This window comes from Polistes fuscatus, unplaced genomic scaffold, assembly GCF_010416935.1.
Source record: "Polistes fuscatus isolate 324 unplaced genomic scaffold, CU_Pfus_HIC Scaffold7, whole genome shotgun sequence".
NCBI classification, from domain to species: Eukaryota; Metazoa; Arthropoda; class Insecta; order Hymenoptera; family Vespidae; genus Polistes; species Polistes fuscatus.
Genome location: NW_025113151.1, coordinates 5,115,568 through 5,138,102, shown reverse-complemented (window position 1 = coordinate 5,138,102; position 22,535 = coordinate 5,115,568). Strand labels below are relative to the sequence as shown.

At 35.1% G+C, this 22,535-nt stretch overlaps 1 protein-coding gene across 1 annotated transcript in view; it reads left to right on the top strand.

Moving 5' to 3' along the window:
* The first annotated feature begins 15,199 nt into the window (after positions 1-15,199).
* The window catches only part of LOC122523872 (neurotrimin-like), a 232,764-nt gene continuing 225,428 nt past the window's right edge, over positions 15,200-22,535 (top strand). Inside the window, exon 1 of the mRNA XM_043645812.1 lies at positions 15,200-16,328. Within this exon, the coding sequence (XP_043501747.1) occupies positions 15,815-16,328 (514 nt within the window). The 5' untranslated portion in view covers positions 15,200-15,814. The remainder of the gene's footprint in view (positions 16,329-22,535) is intronic.

Below are 22,535 nucleotides of genomic sequence, written 5' to 3'. Positions count from 1 at the left end.
TATTCCGTGAGTTTCGTCGCGCTCGTTTACTCGCGGCTAAAGCTTGAAAAAGATTAGATTCCCGGTCTTGTGCTATGGAAGGAAAGCTGAGCTTGTGAAATCTGCGAGGCCAGTGGACATAAACGAGTAGAGTCACGAAATCTTTCATGCCAGCCGAATGTCCAATGAATTTTTGAAAGACGAAAAGACGAATTTGCCGACCCGACAAAATACATCTACCAATGAATGTTTACCTATGTATATATACACCCACACACATGTATGTACATACATATATACATTGCGAAGCGTCGAAATCGCTAAATTTCTGATTACCGACCAAAACTGAATATAAATAGCCTTACTGTTCTGAGTGCTGCGAACTGGAAATGCTTTCTAATGTAATAGCAAGTGAAAATTTGGAATCTTGATTTCACCTAAAGGATCTGTCAGTTGTAGGAACTTCCTTGTTGTTAGTTAATGTTTACTTAGAATATTTTACACGTTAGAATTTCATTAAGAGTCTTATAATATTAATTTATTATCAATTTCTTCTACGAATAGACGAAAAAAATAAAATTGTGCATCAATTAGAAATCGATTATATTTATTTCATGTTGATAAGATGAGAATCATAGTTAAAATATTGTCGAAGAATATTAGGATTAAACGCAGCAATAATCTTTGATCATAATTACTTCAAACAACATGGTGTTAGGAAACACATTAATTACGCGTCAGGATGAAACGGATAAGATTCGAAAATTCGGAGAAAACAATGAGAGAGAGAGAGAGAGAGAGGAATAGAGAGAGAGGGATAGATAATGGATAGATAGATAGATAGATAAGAGATAGATAGATAGATAATACAGCGGAGTTAACGGCGCGAATCACCTCCAACCTTTCTCCCTCGTTCTCCATTTCGTTGGAACTCACCCTGAGGAAAATCCACGCGTGTCATCCAACACAACGTCCATCCCCTTGCGTCCTCCGACACCCTTGTATCTCCAGGCGTGTTAGAAAGAGAGAATAAGAGGAAAAGAGAAAGAGAAAGAGGGATAGAGAGAAATAGATAGATGGATAGATAGATAGATAGATAGATAGATAGATAGATAGAGATAGATACAGCGGAGTTAACGGCGCGAATCACCTCCAAACCTTTCTCCCTCGTTCTCCATTTCGTTGGAAGCTCACCCTGAGGAAAATCCACGCGTTCATCCAACACACGTCCATCCCCTTGCGTCCTCCGACACCACCCTTGTATCTCCAGGCGTGTTAGAAAGAGAGAATAAGAGGAAAAGAGAAAGAGAAAGAGGGATAGAGAGAAAGAGAGAGAGAGCGAGAGAGAGAGACGAAGCGTGTCGTACGTGCATGGTCGGTCAGGCGCGCACAACTTTCCTACGATCTTGATTTCATCAACGTGTCTCCTTTTATTGTTACCAGTTTAAGCCGAGCTTAAATGTTTAGTCAGTTCTCGACATTTCGTCCATTAGATTTTCTAGGACAATAGATTCCCTCTCAGGTTGGGCCAATCAAGCATCTATGAAAGATCACGTCCAACCCCCAACCCCAGACTCGTTCCTGCAACTTTCAAGCTTACCACTACCACCATCATTGCTATCACCACTACTATTACTACTACTACTATCATCGTACCTACTATTCCTCTTCACCCTTCTTCTGCTACTCCCTCTCCTTTTCTTTCTCTCTCTCTCTCTTTCTTTCTTGCGATGCCATCCGTGCGGCTGATAGTAGAGGATGGTTGCCTTGCTCTAAGCGTTACGGCTCTTCTATATCCGCAATGTTCTCTTCCAACCCTTCTTACTACCCTCACCTCCTCCTTTTTGCCTTGCTAGATTTTTAGATCCTTTCTCCAGTATTCTGAAAGGTGAAACTAACCTTTGACTGCCGTTATCTACCTAGCGTAGATATATTTACGACAGTTTCAGATTCTATTGATTATCTTTCTCGTTTATTGATATTTCTAATGGTAAATGAAAACAGAAAGTTAGTTTAATTCTGTATAAATTTTTTCTTCAAATAATTAGATAAATTGTAGAATAATAATATGATTGATAAAATAATTTTTTAACAATATACATATTTTTTTTTTAAATATTAAATTATAAGGTTGTAAATTATTGAAAGCAAGGTTTATAGATAAAAAAGAAACAGAAATGTATGAAAAATTGAAAGAAAGAAATACAAGTTTATTTGAGATGGAGGTAAGGAAAGAAATGAAAAAAAATTGCAGTTTCCAGGTACTCGATTGAAGATATAGTATAACTGCTCGATCATCACTGGTTATAGCAGTTCTTCCGGCGGCGTGGTTTTGGAAGGAAGCGGAAATCACGTGACGTGGTAGGATAACGCGTTCGTTCTAGGGAAGATCAGGAGAATGTACGATCGACAGGTGATTCCCGCAAATACCTGACGTTACCTGAAATACCTGGACGACGTGGATCGCATTCGGGTAAATTTTTCCTCGAAAGGGAAAAACGAGGCAAGTCGTGGCCCCGATCGTAAATACTCACCGCGTGTCTACCTCGTTGATTGGGGTGTGAATCGTCCAAGTCTCGACGATATACGTTTGTACTTACGGTTAGGAAGAGAACATCCTTAAGGCTACTCATACATATAGCACAAAAGTCTACCAACACAAATGAATTTAACTTTCTCTCTTTCTCCGAACGTAGAATGCAGCCAGGGATATACGTACTGATTACGCCACCACAGCTTAATTGATTTCAAACCAATCTGGTGAGCCTCGGGGCTCTATTTATCTCTTTCTCTCTCATTCTCTCCCATTCTTTCCCATTCTTTCTCTTTCTTCGTTCCACTTTTTGAGTTTTCATCACGTCCTACTTTATATATCTTTCTTTTTTCTCACTCGATCCCTCCGTACTCTCCTCGTTCATCCTTCCACCATCACCACTTCTTCTTCTTCTTCTTCTTCGTCTTCTTCTTTACCAGAGTTCGATCGTCAACGACCTCTTTTTTTTTAAACTCTCCTTCTTTCCTTTTTATCTTTACTTCCTTTTCGAACTTTCGTATCATCCCAAAGAGTAGCGTCGAAGTTGTTATAAAGGAAACATATTATTCGCATTAATGCTATCAAACTTATATTCGATTTCGAATGGTTGCTAAGGTACCTACCAATCATTTCGTTTTCTCTTCTCGTACGAATACTTCAATATCTTATATTTTCTTCTATCTTTCTTTCTCTCATTCTTTTTACACGTTCTTCTTCTCTTCCTACTCTTACTCCTTCTTCTATTCCTAGTGACATTTTGTAAATTCAGGAAGTAGAACCTCGCGTGAAAATAAGTTTGATCATATAGGTACGTAGTACTATACCGAAAAGAGGAAGATGCACGCACGTGTCCTTATATGAGCGTGATGGAAGAATGTTATAGGTGCTGACTATATACATATATATACATATATATAAGGATGGTTTGGGGAGAAAGGGAAGGGGATGGATGTAGCAGGATGTACGAGAGCATTTTGGTATTCCGTTGACGATCCTGGCTGCATTGCATCACGTATGCCGAGTCTGGGCTATAATGTAGGCCGTAGGTTTACACGTATCGCGATATCTTATGGGATGGGATGGGAAGCGATGGAATCGGATAGGATGGGGGTAGGACGAAACGATGCTCGTTAGGTTCGTTTATCGGTAGCTGGACCAAAGATTTTCTCTGTTATCTCATAGGTATCACGATTTCAGACCAAGAAAGAGGGAGTTGGAAGTTTCTGAAGTTAAATCTCGATGGTTTGCTCAATTTCGAAAGTCCAAGATGTAACTTCACTTTTCGCAATGAGTTTTTTTCTTCTCTTTCTCTCTCCCTCTTTCTTTCTTTTTTTCTCTACCCCACCCCATTTCCGTGAGATCCATCGCTCCAATTTATCGCGGGTCACGTCGTTTAACGTAGAGAAAATGCGATAAGAGTCGTGCCACCGGGCCGCCACACGTAATCGTTGATCGATCGTTCCGAAATTTCCGAAGTTCCGCTTTTTCGAACGTTACCACGTTGCCGTTGGCTGAAAAAGGAAAAGAGAAAGAGAAAGTATGCCGTATAACTATAAGAGCGAACGAACGAACGAAAAAGAGTGAAAGAGAGAGAGAGAGAGAGAGAGAGAGAGAGAGAGAGAGGCCGCCGCCTTGAATCTAGAAATTCCGTCGATCGCACGAACGATCCGGTTTCCGTAACGCCGATCGGCCCGATCGGACTTTTCTATACATAAATGTGGCAAGCATCCAATGTCGGACGTCCACCGTACTTAGGAGGTAGACGACGCTACCTTTACACCGCGTTCCCACTGTATATACGTCTGGTGTCCTGTCCAGTGAGCCGCGTGACAGCTAATATCCGACCAGGAAACTAACACCCCCCTCGTCATCCCTCCTTCTCTTCCTCTATTCCCTCCCACGTCTCTACAGCCCTTCAACTCACCCCTACACTTCGTCACCTTTTCCAACTCCCTCTCTCACTCTTTCTCTCTCTCTTTCTCTCTTTTATTTGTTTTATTTTTTTCTCTTTCCTCCTCTTCTATCTTTCTTTCTTTCTCCCCCTTTTCTATCTCTTCTTCTTTATCCTTCTACTCCTACATCCCTTCCATTTTCCAGTAACCAACGAATAACCTATGGCATTCCAATATTAAAGCAGCCGAGTCCATTACCAGTCTGTATAATTTCATCCTACTCCCACAACCTTCCCTCCCTTCCTTTCTCTTTTCTTTTCTTCTTTCGACACCACACCTTGACGTCTCCTCGATCTCGGTAGTATCGATAAAACATCGATAGGTTAGAAAAAGGGCAGAGCCCTATTCGTATTATTGAGAATAACAATTCGTCATCGTGCATGTTTCGCATCCTTTTATCACTCATCTATAATCCTTTCTCTCTTTTTCTTTTTATTTTGTTTATTTTCATTCGTTCGCCTTGTAATTAATTGCTTATTCATTTATTAGAGTAGATAGAGTGGATTGCTTCTGCAAAAATCAAATTTTGTTGATTTAGTTCAGTTTTATAGATTTTATTTGTTCTTTGTCTTTTTATATATTTTTGTGTGTGTCAAACTTCCCTTTCACAGAGTATATAATGGATTTTAATCGTTTTCAATCGAGAGGGAGTCTAGAAACGAGGTAGCATGACAGGTGGAAATTGAGGTAAAGATTATTGTGGTCTGTGTTGAAAATGTCAGGATTGGTTTGTTCGAATCCGAGGGACTTTTATGTGTATGTAATCATTGCGAACAATTATCGCAACTATACCAGTTACGTTCCGAAATATTATTTATTTATTTATAAATTTATCTATTTATTTATTCGTTCGTTCGTTCATATGTTTATAAAATTGATAACATTTATTCATTCTTTCTTTTCGTATTCGCGAACAAACATTTACTTTATAAACACAAATGGGAATTCAGAATAGAGTGAATATCGAAATGAGATTCGATCGATGGTATTAACAATGATAACTCGTTGAAGATGATTTTCGTTATGAAGACTTATTACAAGCAAACGAATCAATTTCTTCTTCTTTTTCTTCTTCTTCTTCTTCTTCTTCTTCTTCTTTAGTAGTCAGGTATGGGGAGCCTCGCTAAGAAGGAAGAAGAAGAAGATTGACGAAGAATGGATTCGGGCTAAGGTCGAAGAAGTAATAACCGAATCCAATATTCGTTCCTTTCAAACGACCGTTCGCGGACAAAAAGTGAAATTTGCCTGCGAAGACAGGACTGTCAGCGGCAGCCCTTCTTCCTCTGAATATATCCATACGCCTCTTTCTCTCTGTCTCTCTCCTTCTTTTTCTTCTTTTTCGTCTTTTTCTCTCCTTTTTACCTACACGTATACGTATACTTATATATGAGTATGTACATAATATATGTATAGGCAGAGATACAGATACGTCCCTAAAATTTGTTAAAAATCGAAGATTCTTAGGTGTATGCTGAGTACACCCCGTAAATTATTTATTCAAATTATATTTATTTGCTTTACTTATTACAATTGAATCCAATTTGTGTGTTTGTCCATAATTCTTTGTATTCTACTTAAATTTATTATAATTTTTTTGACTTTTTTTCTATGTTTTTCTTTTGTTTACAGTAAAGATTGAACAAACGTTAAAAGAAGTTTCACTTATCTACTCATGTACAAATGTAATTTATTTATATAAAAAATCGATTTTTTTTGTCTAGTCGAGGATAGAGGAACGTTTTGAATCACCCCAGTTGGTTTTATCAAATTCGATAAAGATGTTATTCGAACGATACAACAACGGACGTACGCGTACTAGGTTTTGATTTATGGAGGAGACGCGTTCTCCACCAGGTCCAGCCGTTTATATCGCTAGATATTTATCGGTCCTCCTGTCGTTTACACTGATTTTATCGAACCGATTGGTCGGTTTTGTTCATTAATCAACTCGGAGGATAGCCTTGCGTCGAGTAGCGGTCTATCGCTCTGAAGTCTTTATAAATCACCTTTTCGTACAACCTACACCTTCATCTACGACACACAAATACAAATATATATATATAAAATTTGAGGGAAAGAAAGAATACAAGTTTGGCTTTATCTTTAAGTTTTTGCACGACTTCTCGCTGAGGACAAAATATAATAAAATAAAATGAAATAATAAAAAATGGAAACTATCATCGTTCCTATCAAATGCAATGGAAGGTTTTGTTAGGAGATAAAAAAACGTGTAACAAGCAAAAATGGTTCCGAAAAAAAAAAGAAAATAAAAATCGAAAAATAAAGAGAGAGAAACAAGAGAATAAAAAAAAAGAATCATAGGGAAAATATAGGCAAACCAAATGCATAGTTTCCTCCGTAACGACTCGATACACGTAAGAGAATATTTCGAAAAACACTATCGACAATGGGCGGCCGGTATGTTATTCCGGTTGGCGCGATGGGTAACGCGAAAACAAGCCAAATGCAATATGCAGTGCGTACAATGTATATCTGTATATACGCAAAGAGAGGGAGAGAGAGAGAGAGAGAGAGAGAGAGAGAGAGAGAGTATGTCGTGCGCAGATTTCAAAACAACGAATCTTGAAATTCGAAACGTTCGGATTCGTCGATTCGTACGAGTTGGGTTTGACGTTGCTGCTATCATGGATCATCAAGCCATATTTTGTTTCTTTCTTGTCGTTCTCGCGTAGTAAACCGACAACAAAACTCGAGTGAGAAAAGAAAAGACATAAAAAAAAGATTTAAAATAACTTTCTAGAAGAAAAAAAGAAAAATAAAGAATCATAAAAATTGGAGAGAAAATATTATTACAAAAAGAAAATCATAATTTTTCTTCAACTCTTGGTTTTATTTCGTCGCTTTAAACCACGTCATCTACGGCCTCCTTCCCAATAATTTGATTTCTTATTCCTCTCTCACTCTCTCTCTCTCTCTCTTTCTCTCTCTATCTCTCTTTTTCTTATCCTCTCTCTTGCTTTCCTCTTCGAGATTACCTTCGAAGTCGGTATTCGATTCCAAGTTTATACAGCACGACGAGAGTTAAAACGGTTATAGAATTTCGAGAAGGGAAAGGTGAGGAAAAGTGTCTGTGTGAGAGAGAGAGAGAGAGAGAGAGAGAGAGAGGCGAGAAACTGGAACGAAAAAGCATTTAATGTATCTCTTCCTCTTTCTTTTTTCTGTTCATCATGATGCGAATCGATTTCTTCTTCCAACGATATAAATCGATGAAAATTGACTATTTCTTCTGCCTCCTTTCTCTCTCTTTCTCTCTTTTTCAGTCGTCAGCTCGAAATCGGCTTACGTCGATAAGTAGCGAATCAACTCGGCCAAGCTTCGTTCGAATTAATGACGTCAAACTTATATTTCCTAATAATAATACGAATAATATAATAATGTAGATTCCTTCTATTGGTTGGTTGGTGTTGGTTATCGTAAAATCATATTTTTACAGCTACGATCATCGACGTTTCCCTATTTTTGTTTTACGAATCAAAATTGAAAGTTAAATAATTAAATTAACTGGATCAGATTTGTGTCATATATATATATATATGTATATTTTATTATTTATTCTTTACTCCGCCCCTTTCGGGTTTGGAGGGCATATATATATATATGTATATATACATGTTTTTATATTTGAAATAATAATATTAATGGAAATAATACTATAAAAATCTAAATTTACGATACTATCGAAAATCAGAAATTTTTTGTTTTTTTTTCCTACGCAGATCCATCATTCGAGGTCTCGTTTTTAACTAAAAAGTAAAAGAAGAAACAAAACAAAACGAAAACTGCTCGAAACACACAACAGAATTTTGTTCACGTCAATATCAATCTGAAAATAAAACGAGTATCGAGTATCTTTGAAATATCACGAAGAGTTTCCATTAGTAGCGATCTAAATAAACGATCGAGTTCGATCGAGCGTTATATTTTTTAGTGTTATATCCGAAATGAAATCATAACTATTATCCAATTTGTGATTCATGGATTTCGATAAATTAAAATATAATAATTAATTAGGAACATAATCTTTTTAATCCTTCTCTCTATCTGTTTTAAATTCTCTCAGAAACATTCCATTGCACTGTTTATATTTTTTCGATATTTTTGGTTTTATACACAATTCGTGCCACATTAAGACTACTTTTTCTTGGATTTAAAAGTCCTCATATTTTTTCATAATATCTATTTCTTTCTTTTTTTTTGTCAACCTTCAATGCATGTTTCGTTACACAGTATTTCTTTTCTTCCATTGGAATTTCTTGATGAAAAATTCATGCAACGTCAAGACTGTTTTCTATTTTTCCATTTCAACAAATAAAAAACTATAATTCGAGTAGTCATCATAGTCTTTGACAATCTTTTTTATTTCTTTCTATTTTTGTTTCAATCTATTTTAATAAATATTCTATTACGCTGCACACATTAATATTTTTTCTTATCCTGCACAATTCATGCAACATCAAGGCTGTTCTCTATTTTCAATAGAAACAAATAAAAATATATCATTTAAGTAGTCGCCATATTCTTTGATAATCTCTTTTATCTCTTTCTATCTTCTCTTCTTCGACCCTCTCGATGAATATTCCGTTGTACAGTATGCATTTTTTTATTTTCTTCTTTTCTTTTTCTTTTCTTTTCAGTTCTTTTATTTCTTTTCATGCACAATTCATGCAACATCAAGGCTGTTTTCTATTCCTTTCTCTCATCTCATCGATGCAACGACTCTTCGGTGTTTGTCGAATGGTCCACATCGTGCTCTATCTCCTTTTCCAAGCTTCTCGTCGATTTTCTTCTTTCAACCCTCTCTTTCTGTCTATTTCTTCTCTTCTCTTATTCTTTTTTAGTCCCTTTCTATCGTTTTGCTCTTTCTTTCTCTGTCTATCTTTCTTTCTTTCTTTCGGCGATAGGCATCGTTCTCGTCGACACTTTAGAAAGGCACGTTTTTGAGCGTCACGTTTTTATCACGTTATTCAAACAATTTTATTACCTCATCGAACTACTCGATCGAAGCAACTCCGCGTTTCGTTTTCCGCTTTTCTTTATCTCATTCTCTCTCTTTCTTTCTCTTCTTTTGTTTTTTACATATGTATATGTATTTTTATATTTATTTTTTTCTTTGTCAATCCGCTTCTCTTTCATTCCTATATTTATATTGGGTTAATTGATCGAACTCTCTTTTGTAAAAGATTTTCCAATCCATTTTTACAAATCCTTCATACAATTTTCAAACAAATTGCGATCGACTAATTATTTTAACCGATTGTCGATCGTAGAATATCTTTAAAGATAACGTTTGTCGTTCTCGTTAGATGAGAATGAACGGTATTATCAGATTGGACGATTGGAAAATAAAGATTTCTATGAATAATTTGAAATTTTTTTTTTGTATATATTATAATTATTTTTAAATAATATAATTCAATTGATTTTTTTAAAATAGCTTTTGAATAAGTCTAGAATTAATGGAATTAATCGTTTACTTTGCTTATTATATTTTTATTTTAATAAATTTAATTGGATCACGTTTTAATGTATTTTTAAAATTTTAATAGCATTTGTTAAATTAATTAACTTTTAAAATGTTTATCGTTTTCGTATTTTTTTAAATATTTTCTTACATCTTCGTACTTTATCTCCCTCTTTTTTTTTATTTGACAACCTGTATCTTCTAAAACCTTTCGTTCGAGCTTAAACGCAAAGTTATCGTCGCGCTCATTTTATAATAATTTCGATATTATCGCGTTAGATCGGGTTATCTATGGGTATCTCTCCGTGTCTTCTAAAACTGAGAGAAGGAAAACTCTCGTTAATCATACGTAAGGGCGAAATATTTCTGAAGATGTAAGTCGGTAATTACGTCAAATTCCCCGAGGGTTAGAAAGCAAACCTTTTCTCGTGTACCATCTTATTCTCATAGGAGTACTAGTAGTATTCGTGCGTCGTAAGATGAAAGAAGAAAAAAATAAGAAATAAAAATATGAAATAAAATGAAATAGAGAACACGATTTTGACAGGAGGAGGGATGACGAATAAGGAAATTGAAAATTTGTTTTCCTTTTTCAGACAAGAAAGGGGTTGAATATAAAAATGTATTCATAAAGCTTCTCAACAAATTTTGATAGATATACCCCCTGGTTCGGTTACAAATAAATAAAAATAAAAAATAATCTTCGAACCTTATTTCTTTGTTTCAATATTCAAATATGTTCAAGTGAAAATACTTTTTATGTATTTAATTAAATATGCAAAGTTTACTGCGAACAAAAATTCGATTACCTACTTTTCAAGCATTTATTTGGAATAAGAAATAAAATTTGTATAGGAATTAGAATATTTATATCCATTTTTTATGCTAATATTAGACAAGGTAAATTTCTGAAATTAGAAGATAATATTTTCGATATTTATTTCGATTCGAATTGGAAATTGTAGAAAGCAAAGTACATGCAAAATACAATTATGGTTATATACATAATGTGTAGGAAATTGATAAGAAGTAGATGATAATGCTGATTACAGCCAGGAAAACAGGTGGCGAGAGGTTGAAAGGGGTATAGTTGGAAGGTTAGGCTAACAGCATATGGAAAATGAATTGCCGTTGAACGAGATTGGGAGGACGCAATTACATTCCGATTGTCTCATCATTTGAATAGTTCCTCATCGATTGTATTGAATCTTAATTGGCTGTAGAGCTCGAAGTCTCGAAAGTACGATTGTATAACGGATTACAGTAAAGAGAAAGGGAGAAATAGAGACAGAAAGAGAGAGATATATATATATAGAAAGAGAAATAGAGAGAGAGTGAATTTTCCTTCCTCGTTTGTGCAAGAAGCCTGTTCGAACAGCGATAATGCTGTTTTACGAAACGAGACGGATATTCTAAGAAGAGAACGTCTTAAACAATTATTTCATTAGTACCTTTATTCCTTTTCAATTCTTTTTATTTTCTTACCAAGGTACTGAGTACACAATCCAATGAAAATCCTTTTTCTTTAAACCTATCTATGTAGTTTACGATTTCATTTGATTTGTTTCGATCTATCCCCCACCAACATTTTTCTCTTTTCATTATTTTAGTTTAGTTTCTTGAAAGTAGCGATTCGATTAAAGGTAATTCTACCATCTTTTGCTCCATTTTCAAGAAAGACAATCTTGAATTGAGGGATAAAGAGGAAATGGATAAGTATTTTAAATACGTTTAAAGTAAAGTTTTTATTTTGCTTTAGAAAGATTATTATTTCTTATTTAACTTGTGACGTGTTCTCGCATTGTACGACTCATTGTAGGGGTCACGACCGTTCATATGGGGATCTTTACATGGACGATCCGTATATGGGTCATTAGTAATGGTAAATGGTTAAGTAAAATTATAATTATAACTCCAGATACTTGTAGGGGTAAAATAATTTTTCTCTTGTCTTGCATTTATTTATTATTTAGGTTCCTTTTTTTGTTAATTTTGTGGAGGGGAAAGATAGAGAGAATGAGAGAGAGTGATTTAATTAAATGCTAAAAAATGATTAAAAGGAAGAAATAATAGTTGGATACATTAGTGTAATACAAATCGATTAAATGTACCCGCCATCAACTTGTGCTCGTTAATTTAGTTGCAAGTTTCATTACCGTAGAAGAGCTATTACGGATAATGTTATCACTTTCTGGTAATGAATACGAACTTTCATGGAAATGTATAGTCAATGTTAACATACATATTGAATTGTTTATTAATCATTTGAATATTCTATTGTATCTTTTATTTCATTCTTTTCTTTTAATTTATAACAATGAACATACACAGATATACACTGACGTTAAAGGTTGGAATGATAAACTTTGAGGGGGAATTTTATCAGCAAACATCGAAATGCGAGCTAAGTAAAGTAGAAAATCTTTGTCGAAAGTTACATCTCTCTCTCTCTCTCTCTTTTCTCTTTTCGTCTTTCTCTTTTCATGATTTTACCACATCAAAGACAAAGAGAGAACATGTCCTTCACATTTCAAATCTTTCATAATCTGGAAAGTTCTGGTCGAACGACTTGTGCTCAACTGTTACTCAAAGTGGAAGCCAATAGGGCCGTTTAATTGTTCGAAGAGGAAAATTTCGCCAAAGCGATAACCGAGATGTCAATCTAGCCTGAAGGTACGACGAGGAAGGAAGGTAGGTTGGTAGATATAAGGGTAGCGGTGGTGATAGTGGGAGAGGTTGGGGGAGGAAGCTGAGATTTCAGGGATGGTAAGCAAAACGGTGGAGAAGAGAAGAAGAAGAAGATGAAGAAGAAGAAGAAGAGGAAGAAGGTGGTGCGGTTTTGCCGTTCTCTCAAGAGCCTGGTTTACCTTCCTTACTGCCGCTGGAGGGTATCAACGGACAAGCTTAGACACAATGCCCATCAAACCTACGAACCTTCAAACTTACATCAACGAAATGAAAGCTTTTACTATCCCTTCCCTTCTCTTCCCTTCTTTTTCTTCTTCTGTTTCTTCTTCCTTTTCCTTCTCGTATTTCTCTTCACCCTTCTTCTCTTCTTTCATTTCTATCTTACTTGAAGCTCCCTTCGATTCTCCAACTTGCTACCCCTTTCTCGATGAGAAAGAGAATGAGAATGAGAGAGAGAGAGAGAGAGAGAGGGAGTTATGAGAGAGGTAGCAGTTACTCTTCTTCGTCCTTGCCTTCTGTTCAAGGACGATATTCTGATAATAGAAGCTGGATCTATTGCTTTGAAACTTTCGATAAGCCGAAGCCAGAGTTTAGGCATTACTAATAGCTAACTTTTCCTACCACCTTTAGAGGTATATGGTTATGATATAAAGCCTGTTTTATCTAATTCCTTTATCTCTACTATATTTTCTTTTCATTTATATCATAAAAAAAAGATAATTTATATTTTTATTCTTTACCAAAGTTAATAGAAATTATTTTCTTTTCTTTTTGGATTTAATTAATGTCTTGTACAGATTTTGTTTTGGACTATCAAGCAAAATCATTTTTTTTTATTTAATAGAATATTTTACATATATTTTAGAATTGGTCGTTTCTGATTATTATAATAATTATTATTATTTTTAATTAATTATATTTCAACTACACAGGTTTTTATTTGAACGATCGATCAGAATTATTTATTTAATTAGATGCAACATCCTGTATATTTGTTTTTTAAATAACAAAATATGTTTATAGGGATTGGTAATATTTGAAATTTTTTAACAATCTAATCTCAATAAATTCAATTTCTAATGATAATATAATCAATTTATATGCTTCAATAAGATTTTCGTAAACAAGCATATAATTTTCGACATATCTTCAAAAATCTTTTTAAGATAGACTGTATTATCGTCCTTTTATCGTTATATAATCTCCTTTTCGTGAACGTAGCTATCACTCGATTGGGAGAAATTTCGGAAAGAATTTTGTCGATCGTGGATATTTCTTTTGGAAATTGTTCCTTATCGTTTTTCCAATATTACGTGTCAAAGATTTCACAGGGTGTTACGAATTTTTATCTTTTATTGATTAAAATTGTCGTTTACTTACGAATAAAATAGAAGAATTGACTAAAATATTAGATCACATAAATATTTTTTGACGATACTGTGATACGAATTTAGAGTAAATACTTTATCAAATCTTTAGAATCTTAAAATACGTATTAAATATTTTATTCAACTTTTTTTTGAGAAGCTTAGAAGAAGATAAAAAATATAGACAAACATATCAATGGAAAGTAAAGAAAATCTGAATGAAAAATATTAGCTCGGTCACCAGGATTCCCTTATATTTTCTTATTCAAACAAAAAGAAATTTACTTGGTGGTTCCCTGTGTGGTCAGCAAATGGAAAAGTCAAAGAGCGTTTTCCAGGAGCCCAGGGACTTTGGTATACATCCAATCAACTAAATACATTCTATACATTCTTTCCTAGTATTAGATGTTTAAAAGATAACAAAAGGTACACATCCCAATAGAAAGCTGACAAAATAATATTAACTTAAGCATTTAGACTCCTCTAATATTGTCTTATTTAAACAAAAACATACCATGCATACTAAACATTTAATCTTTTTTAATTTACAAATTTAGGAGATTAAAAACAAAATAGGTACACAAAGAAAGCCTAGAAAATTTGATTGAAAAATGATAAAAGGTTGGACATATTTGGATTCCTTCAACATTATCTTATTCAAACGAAAAGATACCTAAATTTCCAAATCAAAATAAGATTACTGAATGGTTAGCAATGTGGTCAGTAGATGGAAAAGTCAGTGTCATAGAGAGTGTCACGTGTAGTGGAAGGATCGGTTTCTTTTTTCGCAAGAAAATTGAAGGAATCCATGGTCCGTAGGTATAGGTTGAGAAATATCTACCAGCAAAGAGAGAACGCGAAGAAGAAGAATAAGAATAAGGGTGAAGCAGCAGCAGAAGCAGAAGCAGAAGCAGAAGCAGAAGAAGAAGAAGAAGAAGAAGAAGAGAAGAAAGAAGGGTAGGGGAAGGGTTCCAAAGGAAAAGTCGAAAATCTTAATTCGAGGAGCCGGCGCCGCCTACGGGATGCGATGGGCGGTGACTGGTAGACTCCGATTGGCTTGCTCGAGGGTTAGGGGTGAAAGGGTAGTTTCACCCGTTGAAAAGTGGGGGTTGGAGATATGCGCGTGGAGCGTTGAAAACGGCGTGTGCAGCATCGAGACGCAACTCGACTCGAGGACGATTTCTAGTTGTGGCTCCCCCCTCGAGGGCGAGGACGCCAGTCGACGCCGGGCGTCCCGAGCGTGCAGCAGCACATCCACGAACGAGACGCGTTCTATTATTACGAGAATAACTCCGTTCTTACTGATTCACTCTCGAGAGTATCCGGGAGTCGCGTTTAATATTAGATCAAACTTTTATTAATTTTCTTCAGATATCTCTCGATATAAAAAAAAGAACAAAAATTCATTACGCTAGTTAATTGCTCGTAAAGAAAATTTGCATAAAATTTCAACGATAAAAACTGCGTTGTTGATTTTTCGAACGGTTTCATTTTGTCGATATTTTTGTATCGATCGATCGATCAATCTTCGAGTTTTTACGTTTGACATTTAGGTGATTTGTCAATCCTAATCCGTCCTCGTTAGGATGACTGGGACGGACGTGATCTTTTACAAAATTGTGTGAAAATTGACAAAATTGAGATTGGCTAAAATATAAAAGAGAAATCGTTCGGTGAGACGAATCTTTTTATTTTTTTCCTTTTTTATTCGTGCGACGATAAAAGAGAAGAATAAGAAGAAGAAGAAGAAGAAAAGAAAAATACGATAAATCTTACGAGGATAAATTATCGTAGCATTGAGGGTATTAGAAAAATGGAAGCTAGTTATTATTATTATTACGAGGATCGTACTTCCATGAGTAAACGATTATGCACGAAGTTTCACGAGAGGAGACGCGAAAGATCAAGGATCGAGAGAAGTGAAAAGAAGAAGAGAGCTTTCACCTTAGATCGGATCGATGATAAAAGAGAGTTCACGATGCCTGCTGAACTGAGAGACTTCGATGGTGAACGGCTCGCGTGTGAATGCACACCTCCGAAATCTTCGGTTCTAAAGAGTGATGACGCGTACGCGGGTGATGACAACAATGATTTCAACATTTCTTCATCATCATCATCATCATTACCATCATCATCATCAACAACATTAGCATCATCTTCTAATTCTTCTTCTATTACTTCTAATGAATCGTTTTCATCGGTTCGTCGTATAAAGAAGAAAAGTAGTTTGCCGATTTATATTCTACCAAGGATGGCCATACTGTTTGTCTTATTCGTTTGCGTTCTCATGCAGGATGGACAGTCAACCTATGCTGCCTTCACTACCGGTAAATTTTTTTCCTTTATTTACTTTTATGTCCAAATGTCTCTCAGTTCTTTTTCCATTCGAACATTTGGTCTCTTGTTTGTATATGCACGTAGAACAAACACTTCTTCGATGGTAAAAATCTCGCCGATTTATATGCGTATTTTATCACAAATACATATTTTATAAAGAGAAAAAAGAAAAAATAAAAAAAGGTAAGATGGGAAGAAACAAAAAATTATCACCGAGAGAATAGGTATTGTTTTTTCTGTTTACAAATCATACCCGACCGTTCTACCCATTTTTATATCCACACCATTTTCAATATTATTCGTTCTTTTACTTTTATCTTTTACCTTCAACCGACACACGCGTATGCTAATAGCTATTTAGAGAGTGTTAACATTCGAAATTACTTTGTTAATTCAACCGGATCTCGATTAATTACCGTATGCCAAATGTGGAATATCGATCGGACTATCGTAATATGAATTATCTTACCACGTTGAACAATCAAATCGATGAAGAAATTCCTTTTATTTATTTATCGTATTTTCAAAGCATCATATTATTCGCGATCGACTCGAACGATAAATAATTCGTTTATTTATTAAATTGATTAAGAAAAAAATTGTTTAATATTAATCTTGCTTCATTAATCAACCTTTAAGATTAATACAACCAATTTCGTTCTATGTGTTATTATTATTATTATTATACTGTTATATATTATATTATTATTATATTATTGGTTATATATTATTTCGGTAGCTTCGTATGTTTGGTAACCGATCGAAAAGTAACGTTTTCCCTTAGGAAATTCCACTAGTAGATAGAAACATTTAAAACAGATGATATTTTTAACGTTAAATCGTAGAATTGTTCGAGGAAATAATGAAATATCGTATTATCGTGACCATTTTCGCACATCGTGAACAAACAGGTCCAGGGGAACCACCTGACCTGGTGATAATGGTCAATCAACGTTTACGTATATCGCGAAGTTTATCACGATAGGCTTACAATGTACTCATAGCCTTCTCACCCCTTCTTCCTTTCTCTCAACTACGCTTTTCCTCCACCCCTTCTATTTTCCCCGTGCTTGTTCACAACCCCTCTTCACTTTTCACCCTCGAGCGTGCTGCGAACCCCCTTCATCCCCCAAGCACGCACGCACGCAGGGGCGTAGATCGCGTGCGACAAGCGTGACCGTTTGTAGGACGATTTAAGCGCGCTCCATACGATCAGCACGTAATCTCGGATTTAATTTCGGTCACGTTAAATCGGAAGAGTGACAAGCCTGTTCCGCGAGGTGTTCGTTGGGAATTACTGTGTTTCTCGTTAATCATTTTCTATGAATTCCTCTCTCTCTCTTTCTTTCTCTGTGTGTACATGTGCATATGATTTATAATTGCATATTATATACGTCTATGTAAAATTGTATGTTACATATCTATGCGTGCGGGTGCGTGTGCTTGTGAGCGTTTACCCATTAATGCATAATACATTATTTGGAGTATTTCATCGGATAATTAGCACGGTTGAAAGATTGAATTATTCGCGTGGCTGATTTATCAGTACATCTGATCATTGCTATTTAATATTGGCAAAATTCTATTCTCCTGGGAAAACTCATGTTGTGTTCCCTTCCATTTCCTTTTTTTTTTCCCCTCAATCACTCGTAACAATAATTCTAATAATATTTCTAAATTAAAAATTAATCAAATTCGTTATTAAAGCAATTTATTTATTCATCAAATACTTTAGTACATCGGATCTTAAAATTCGAATTTTTTATAATATTTTGAGTTTTATATTGAACAAATAATACATTTAGATTTCTACGCAGTACGAGACATGTCGACAAAATAAAAGATCATAAGACACGTCATAAATACGTTTAGATCAATAACCTGGAGATATATCCTTAACGACTTATTCTCAAAACGATTTTATATTGACGATCTTAGTAAAGTAGCGTTGGAACGTTAAGAGAGATGAGCGGTCTCGCAACAAGCTCCATGTTTCTCCATGCATTATTCATAAGCGAGGCGTTACCACGAAACCTCGGGGGCGATAAATATTTTTTTTTCTTTCGCGGTTGGAGGAAAAGCGCATGCAAATACGATGCTACTATCGGAGTCTTGTTCAAACATCTAACGATTCGTTCTAATTTTTCTTACGTTACCCTTTCTTCCACAACCGACCCCCGCCCGCCCTACTTTTCTTCTTCCGCTGCAATAAACACTTCCTAATTAAACTGTTCTTTTTTTTTTCTTTTTTGTACAAACAAATTCGTAGAAAAATTTGGATGCTCGTCATGTAATAAAACATACTTTCGATGTATTTTTCGCGTGCGTATTCTACAAGATGGTAAAAGAAAAGGAATAGAAAACAATGTGTGCGCATTAAGCGACCTCATTTTCCCTCGTTTCTTTCTCTTTCTCTCTCTCTCTCTCTGTCTGTTTTTCTCTCCGCTCGTGATTTCCAAATCCAATCGTTTTTACGAGTTTCCGTCGCACAGATTGCCGGTCTTGAAATCGGGATGGAGAGGCTATTATCATTCCGGTTGGCGGTCGCCGTTCGTGGATGTGAATTTTATACGGTGGTCATTCAATTCGCATGTTACTGCCCCCGAGTGCAATCTCTTAGGGACCTTTGCTGGATAAGGTATAGATAGACAGATAGATGGATACCAAAAGAAAGAAAGATAGAAACAGAGAGAAAGATATAAAGGAAGATAAAGAGAAAGATGGAAAGATAGAAAGATAGAAAGATAGAAAGATAGAATGTAGAAGACACCCCTCTCATTGTCTTTATATCAGATCCCAGTTTGAACGGGGAATAAAACAGCTTTAGTCGCTCACCGACGATTGCCTTTACCAGCTTACACGTATACAATTTCTATACATATGTATTATGTATATACGCGAGGGAACCTCTCCCTCTCTCTCTCTATATATATATATATATATAAATATATATGTATGTGTGTGTGAGTCAGTAATCTCGATAACGGCGCCACGAGGTTATCTAATTTCGATGAATTATTAAAGGAGCCCGATAACAACAGTCGCCTCGCGAATTGGCCCTCTGCGCGCATTTTGATCCCAGAATTTGCCCTCCTCCTTCTCCTCCTCTTTCTCTTCCCTCCTCTCTCTTCTCTTCTCTTCTTCATTCTCGTTCTTCCTTCTCCTCTTCGTCGTTATTGTCGTGGTAGTGGTGGTGGTGTATTGGTACCCTCACAGTTGTCCCACTTCGAACCCTCTAACTCCTCCTCCTCCCTTGACTATCCAACGAATGTTCCTTTTACCCTCCTTCGATTCGACGACCATTCTACTTTCTCTCTCTCTCTCTCTCTGTCTCTCTTTCAATGGAATTATCTCATAGCCTAAGGGTGGCCATCTGTTTCGAGTGGGGAACTCGAAAGACCGGAGGCACCCCTAATTAGGTAGAACGACAGTTGTAAGCGCGCTAAATCTAATATCTAATGTTACTCTCGCGAGGTTTCCACGCAGTACGTGTCGAAAATACGAAAGATTTCCATACGCTGTTATTCCAGAGAATGAGAGAGAGAGAGAGAGAGAGAGAGAGAGAAAAGATAGTGGCTTTTCTACCCTCACCAAAGTATCGTTAAAGGGGCTAAACCGTGGATAATTTTGTACGCGGTGGGTGGTACTTGAAAGTGGTTATAAAAAAAGAAACAAATTTTCCTTCCTCGTAATCACCAGAACGAATTTTTGTGGCGTCACGTGTTAAAGTTTCTGTCTTTCTATTTTTTTTCTTTCATTTTGCTTTATTTTCTTGTTTCTTTTTTTTCGTTTGAAGAGAGAGAGAGAGAAAGAGGGTTCATTAGACTTACTTTTACTTTTTTGCCAAAGAGAGAAAAGGAAAAAGATAAGTTTGTTCTCCCCCTTTTATGTTTTTTTGTTATTATTAAAAGGATTATTTTCTTTTTCCTTTCTTTTTTTCTCTCGTCGAGGGAAGCTACATGCAAGTAGGATTTTTTATAAAAGGTTTTTTGTTATTTCTTTTTTTTTCCTTTTTCTCTTCTTGTTTCTTTCTTTCTCGTTATTGCATCGAAGAAGGGGTGGTCTTACAAGCTTCAATGCTACCAATTGCATGTAGTGTCGATTTAGTCACGTGAAATTCGTTCGAACATTGCACAAAGAGGGTTGTGAAATATGTTGTCTGATACTCGTGACGATTGCCCGTAGGACAATACTTCTAATTTTTACACTGGATAGAACATTTCTAATGTCATTCCTTTTTTCATTCGAGCTAGGAAACGACATATATTTTCTTTTAAGATAAGTGTAGTTTATGTTTTTTTTTTCATTTTGAAGTTATACTTCTTTTGGCGCGTTGGGGAAAATGTAATGGGGAGTGATTTTGTTCCGAACGTCTGGAAAAACGACACCATGAAGTTTGTCAGTATTTACGACGCGCGGAAAAGCGATTTCAAGTATACAGCATGAAGTTGTCTTCTTTTCTTCTTTCCCTTTTTTTCTCAAGCGGGTCACCCATCCAAATACTAATCGTACTCAGCGCCGCTTTACTTAAATGATCGAAGCGAGAACTAATGCTGTAACCGCGCCATGGCTGTTGACGCATAAAGTAATTCGATATGTCTCCCTTATATTTAGTGTGGACTGATATCTATATTATGATATTTTATTATTCTTTCTAATATATATAATATATCGATAATAAATTTAAATTAATAATAATAATAATAAATTTTTTTTTGTTAAGTTATTTTTGAGGTTATTGAGGTTATGTTCGTTTTGGTACGGCAAAGAAGTATAACTTCTTACGTGCGTACATAAGTACACACACCAGTTTTTTTTTTAATAAATTCCAAAGAAGCAGGATTAATAATTATTTATTGAAACAAATTGTTTGTATGGAAATTTGATCAGAAAAATTCGTTTTCCTTAAGATTTATTTGAACTATGAAACCGCAGATAAATACAAATTTACTAGGGATTTTTCTTTAAAAAGTTTATGAAACAAATCAATATTTGATTACAAAATGAAAATTTCCGTTCTATAATTTAGCCAAGGACGTCGTCGGTTCCGCTCGCTTCGGCAAATGCACATCAATGTGGTTACGAGATGAGTGTAAATGTTCACGTGTATATTGCTCGCGGGTATGGTAAACGTGTATACGCATGAAACAACGAACTAGACGCCGGGGAGCAGAAAATACATTTACCCATACATATACATTTACATCTATATACTGTAGTAACCATGCTCTTCGAAAATATATAGTGCTTGAATTAGCATAAAAAAGATAAAAAAAAGAAGAAAGAAAAAGAGAGATACAAAAATAAAGAGAGAGAATTTAATGTATTATACATTGTATTCGTTATTATAAGAACAAAATTGATTTCTGCGTGTTAATTAAAATACTAAATAGATGATAAACGAAACAAAAAAATTAAAGAAACCGATTATTGAATCGATATTATTCAAGAAAGTAAAAAACATTTCATTTGATTTTATAACCGAAAGTGTAACGCGAACCAGGTAATCGGTATTTAATTTTTAAATTAACGTTATTAAAATTTGATTTATTGGACTGAAAGTTGAAGCACAATTACTTCGTTCCTTAACTATTTTTTTGTTTCTTTTTTCTCGATCGCTTTATAAATTCTAAATATTTTAATTCCAGAACATGATGAACCTCTGCTTGATTGGATTTATGAATTAAGAACAGTATAAATTTTCTATTTTTGGGTTTACAACTGTGTAGGTAATGCTTGGGAATTTGCCCCTGAACGGAAGCTGACAAAGCTTAATTAAGTTTTATTTGCGATATTTTATTCTTATAATTAGGTAAGAATTTTCTTATAAACTGATATGAATTCTTACTGTAATTGTATTGTTATGTTAAATAAGACTTATCAACAAATTATTATGTTATTGCAATGAAACTGTATTCCTTTCTGTATGAACTTGTAATTTGGAAAACTAAAAAAAAAAATAATGATAGAATTTAATGTTAAATATAGTTTAAAATGTAATGGTAAATCGTATGTCATGTAATTTTGGTATTGGAAATATCGTGAATGATGGTTAGCACGTGCGTAACTAATACATTCATTGACACGTACACGTGGTATACGTGTCGTATAAAGAAGAAGAGGGAAGGTAAAGAAAGGGAGGGAGGTAAAAGGGAAAGAGAGATGAAAGCATATATACTCAAGGGATTCTCGATTCA